This window comes from Indicator indicator, chromosome 4 (genome assembly GCF_027791375.1).
Source record: "Indicator indicator isolate 239-I01 chromosome 4, UM_Iind_1.1, whole genome shotgun sequence".
Taxonomy (NCBI): Eukaryota; Metazoa; Chordata; class Aves; order Piciformes; family Indicatoridae; genus Indicator; species Indicator indicator.
This window is the reverse complement of record NC_072013.1, coordinates 31,718,591-31,723,983: the sequence shown is the minus strand read 5'-3', so window position 1 is coordinate 31,723,983 and position 5,393 is coordinate 31,718,591. Positions and strand designations below refer to the sequence as shown.

The 5,393-nt window shown below is 42.8% G+C and overlaps 1 protein-coding gene across 1 annotated transcript; it reads left to right on the top strand.

Annotated features, from left to right (window-relative positions):
* The first annotated feature begins 3,821 nt into the window (after positions 1-3,821).
* Positions 3,822-5,132, top strand: SOCS4 (suppressor of cytokine signaling 4). The gene has a single exon (XM_054400737.1). It carries the CDS (start codon positions 3,822-3,824, stop codon positions 5,130-5,132), a length of 1,311 nt encoding a protein of 436 aa, XP_054256712.1.
* Positions 5,133-5,393: the final 261 nt, after the last annotated feature.

The window sequence follows — 5,393 nt, the reverse complement described above, 5'->3', positions numbered from 1 at the left end:
CATGTTTTTTTGTCTTTGCTGTTTGCTTAGAAGGAAGAGTTTCAAGTGTAAGGGTTTTGTCGTGGCTGCTTCTGAGATGCCTTGAAGGTATCCCTGTGTCAAAGACAGCTTTTGTAGGCAGGAGACTAATCATATCTACCAAAAGGATCTCAGAACCTGCACAGAGCTGAACTCCTCTATTTAACCTTGCCCTGTAGGGAAAAGTACACTCTGTGTTCCCTCTCTTTTATCCTTGCCATGCTCTCCTGCTCTCTCAGTCCTGCTCCAGCAGTTAATGGATGGCATTTCCCTTGGCCCTTTGCAGTGAAAGGAATAGCTTGGCTGGGTGGATAGCCTTAAGTGGTAATACAGCACTGAATGCCTCGATGCCCTTTAGGCCTCTTTCTTTCCAACACCCAGATTATTTTTGGTCCCCATTTTATCATTGTGAATGATGTGGATCACGGCATTGGAAGAGTATGAAGGCGTGAGCTCTTATTGTAATGCCAAATGGTGGGATTTGGGCACTTAAATGTGTTGTGGACAGTACCTGTTTCAGGAGGCAGCTTGCCTGTGAGAGCACAGATCACAGAATCACAGAATGCCAGGTTAGAAGAGACCCCAAGGATCATCTGGCCCAGCCTTTCTAGTTTAAATGAGATGGCCCAGCACCTTGTCAATCTGAGTCTTAAGACTGTCCAGTGTGGGGGTCCACTACTTCCCTTGGGAGATGATTGTAATGTCTAACCGTTCTCATTGTGAAAAATTTTCTTCTGGATTCCAGTCGGAATCTCTCCAGGAGTAACTCGAGGAGTAACTCGGGGAGTAATTCCCTTGTCTTTTCCATGTGACTCTGTGTAAAAAGGGAGTTGCCATCCTCCTGATAGCCATCCTTTATGCAGTGGTTCATGGTAAACAGGTCTCCCGTAAGCCTTCTCTTGTCAAGGATGAACAAACCCAGTTCTCTCAGCCTTTCCTCATATGGCAGATATTTGTAACACATTTGGAAGTCAAGGTTTTGTCTCCTGAGTCACTGAACCATCCTTTTCTTCCACAATGCCAAGTTCAAGCCTGGTTTTAGTTAGGGTGACATCCCTTTTCCTTCAAATATTCCATGCTCTTTTCACGGGTCCAGTGTTATGTCTGATTAGCAATTACTGCTCTGATGTGGCAGAACTGGCGCCTGGGTTCCAGCAGCTTTCAAACCCCAGGGAAGCAGCTCTCTGTGTTGCTGGCTAGTGGTGCATGTCTTACAGCATCACGTGCTGTTCCTCTGGTTGAAGTTTCAGGATTTAGGTACCACTAATAATCTGTGGTAGAAGAAAGGTACAAAATAGAAGGTGGCTTTACAGTCACTACAGCAGCAACCAAGAAATGACATAAGCCACTGAGCTGGCTTCAGTTGCAGGGCTGAAGGGAGGAGATAACAGACCTTTTCAGCACTTCTGGGTTTTGTACATTTTGCAGTTTTTAATTAAAAGCCCATATTCTGCCTATTCTTATTCCTTATATGGGCTGGATGTGCAGGATGAGATAACTGAAGGTTCAAAAGCAATTACAAATTGTCGTATCCTAATTTTTAGGTACTTGATTACGCAACTTCAATGATACCAGCATTCCAAAAGCAATCAATCTTGGTTCCAAATAAGGGTGATTTGGGTCTTATGTACAAAAGTTGCCTTTCTCCTTCCCGCTTTGCATCCCTCTACAACCCACAAACCTGGGAGTGGTTTTCACTGAAAAGTGGTTTGCAAAACCTTGAGGGAAGAAAAAGACATCTTTATTTTAATCTTTGTTTTGTAATTGTTAGAATATCTGTGATTCCTCTTGGTACCAGTGAGGTATTGTTCATCTGCACTGCTCTAACATCAGGGGAGGTTTCACCATATTTGCTATATTTTACCTATTTTCCCCTCATTCTATATTTTTGCATCTCCTCCTGCCTTTTGCTGCTTTTCCCCACAGCTTTCAGGTTTGTGGGTTGTAAATCAGGAATGCAATGTCAAAAATTCCTGGGTGAAAGTTCCATCTGGCTGCATTTGGCCTACAGACTGCATGTAGAGCCTTTTGGCACTGCATTCTTATTCTTTTACTGAAAGCAGAGGCTAGAACTCAGCCTGCGCAGCCCCGGGGGACCGCAGAGAGGTTGTGTCATGCTGGCTAATCCTGATGATGAGAATGGATTGAATGGAGAGAGGAAGTGGATGCCCTTTTCTCTTCCTGCTTAGTATTTACCATGTCAATTAGTTCTTTAAAAAAAAAAAGGGAGGAGAAAACAAAATCCAACACAACAAAAAACCCACATCCAGAAAAAAAGCCCAGTGGAACAGAGGAGCTATACATGGTTTGGTGCAAAAGCATCATGGTATGTGAGGGGAAGTATTTGCCTCAGGAGAGAAAAGCACATAGAACATATTGCTATCTATCTACCTTGAAAAAAAATCTGTTCTACTTTCAACTGAGTAATCAAAGGAGGATTTTTTTCCCCTTCTTTTTTTAAAGCAGAGCATTCAAAAGGAAACCTCTTATCTGTCTGAGAATTCAATACACTTTTGGAAACAAAAGAGAATGAAATCAGCTGCCGTAGGTCTCAGAGCAGCAGTGATTTTAATAATGTAAACTTTCTTCTCTAATGAGTAATAAGCAGTTCCATCTTTCACAGCCTTTTAAAATTGCTTTTAGTAAGGGACTGGATTTGTTTTAATCCTTTTCAGTATGTAAAGCCCCAGATATTTCAATCCCTTAGGGGCTCAGTATTTTCTCTCTCTGTTTGAAAAGGCAGAGGAAAACAGCTTTCAGAAACTGACGGAATCTGTGACTGATATAATTTTTCCTTTTTTTTTTTCTTTTTTTTTAATATATCCAGAAAGTGACCTAAAAGTGTCAGTTAAGAAAAAAGATCTCCGGCATCCCATTCTGTGGATTAGTAGCAAACAGGCATATCATCTAGGTACAGTAGCTCTTTGTACTCTGACCTAGTTGTTTCTGTTCTGGCTTGTTCCTTCTTGAAAGGTTATTTGGAAGAGATGCAGCACTTGCTCACTAAAGAGCTCAAGAGGTATCACTTGCCACATGAAGTTCCTCCCTTTAAAACGGACCCCAGCACAACAGATTGACAGCATCTAAAACTCTGCTCTGCTGGGTAGTGGGAGTGAGTACTATAAAAACAACCTAAGATAGAATCACAGAATTGTTTCAGTTGGAAAAGACATCTAAGATCATCGAGTCCAACCATCAACCTAAGGCCACCATGGCCATTAAACGATGTCCCAAAGTGCCATATCCATACATTTCTTGATCACCTCCAGGAATGGTGATTCCACTACCTCCCCAGGCAACCTATTCCAATGCCTGACCATTCTTTCAGTAAAAAAATTTTTCCTAATATCTAATCTAAACCTCTCCTGGCACAATTTCAGGCCATTTCCTGTCTTCTGTCATCTGATACTAGGGAGAACAGACTGACCCCCACCTTACTACAACCTCCTTTGAGGTAGTTGTAGAGTGCAATAAGGTCTCCCAAATAAACCCAAGGTGGATTATTCTGGAGAAGGCTTTTTCCAAGGAAAGGGTAAAAGAGCCTTGTCTGGGATCAGCCTAGTAGTAATGGAGTGTTCTAGTGAATTCAGCTTGACCATATTTTTTACATGGTTAGCAATTAATTGTCATTGTTGCCCTGCATTGATCTCATGTTCTGTGCATGCATAACTGTTAACACAGCTGTGTTGGCTTTTTTAATTCAGATATTTCCAGAAAGTGCCTCGAGGAAGCTTCCATATGTAGAAACAGCCTACAAGAAGCACAGCGCTCTTTCTGGCAACTTGTGAAGCAAAGCTGTCAGAATGGCAGAAAATAAGGACAGTAATATTAAAAGCGCAGATGTGAGACCCAAAAGCAGCCGGAGCAGAAGTGCAGACAGAAAGGATGGTTACGTCTGGAGTGGAAAGAAACTCTCCTGGTCAAAAAAGAGTGAGCATTGTTCTGATGTGGAACCAGCAAGTGCCTCAGGAAGATCAGGGGCTAATTTAAGGAGCCAAGAGAGGAAGTACAGCTGCTCCTCTATCGAGCTGGATCTAGACCGTTCCTGTGGCCACAGGTTTTTAGGTCGATCTCTCAAGCAGAAGCTGCAGGATGCTGTGGGTCAGTGTTTTCCCATCAAGAATTGTAGCAGTCGTCACACCTCAGGACTGCCATCCAAAAGAAAAATTCATATCAGTGAGTTAATGCTAGATAAGTGTCCTTTCCCTCCACGCTCGGAGCTGGCTTTTCGGTGGCACTTGATCAAAAGACACACAGCTCCTATAAGTCCAAAAGCAGAAGACTGGATAATTGCTGATTTATCCCAGCAGGAGGAAAGGGAGGATCAGCTGCGAGACGATGAGATTGCCAACGGGGGAATGGACTCTCCCTCCCAGTCCTGTGACTTTACCGACAGCGGTTCCTCCAGGCGTGATTCGAGGTCTGAGCTGGTTGCAGGTAAGGTGGGGAGGAACAGTAGAGATGAGAGCGACATGGACTCTGATGACGAAGTTATAACACTGTGCACAAGTTCTAGAAAAAGAAACAAGCCTAAATGGGAAACTGATGATGAGCTGCTACGTATGGAAACACCTCCAAAATACCATACCCAGATCGATTATGTCCACTGCCTAGTCCCAGACCTCCTCCAGATAAATAACAATCCCTGCTACTGGGGAGTCATGGATAAATATGCAGCTGAGGCGCTGCTGGAAGGAAAGCCAGAGGGAACGTTTTTGTTACGAGATTCTGCCCAAGAAGACTATTTGTTTTCTGTGAGCTTCAGGCGCTACAGTCGTTCCCTCCACGCGCGGATAGAGCAGTGGAATCACAACTTCAGCTTTGATGCCCACGATCCTTGTGTCTTCCATTCTCCTGACATCACGGGACTCCTAGAGCATTATAAAGATCCAAGTTCCTGTATGTTCTTTGAACCACTTTTATCCACTCCACTAAACAGGACTTTTCCTTTTTCTCTTCAACATATATGCAGAACAGTTATTTGCAACTCCACAACGTATGACGGTATTGATGCGCTTCCCGTTCCTCCATCAGTGAAGCTCTACCTGAAGGAGTATCACTATAAGTCAAAAGTGAGAGTACTCAGGATTGATGTACCAGAGCAGCAAAGCTAGAAAATATTTTTATGAGATTGCCTCTAAACAAATAGTCTCTTCAGTCTTTTTTCCTTCTAGGATTTTTTTTTAATAGCAATTTGATTTTTTTTTCTTACTCTGCAGATTATTTACCACCCAAACTAGCCTCTGTTCAAGGCTTTTTAATCCAAATGTACTCTGAGTCTTCCCAGCTCCCTTTTTTTTTTTTTTTTCTAGTACTGATATTCATTGTGGGCTTTTGGTACTGTTCTCAAACTAGAGTTTTACAGAGTTTCAGGT

What these genes read in the sequence shown, in the direction of transcription:
- SOCS4 (XM_054400737.1), top strand. Translation starts at nt 3,822, where the DNA reads ATGGCAGAAAATAAGGACAGTAATATTAAAAGCGCAGATGTGAGACCC.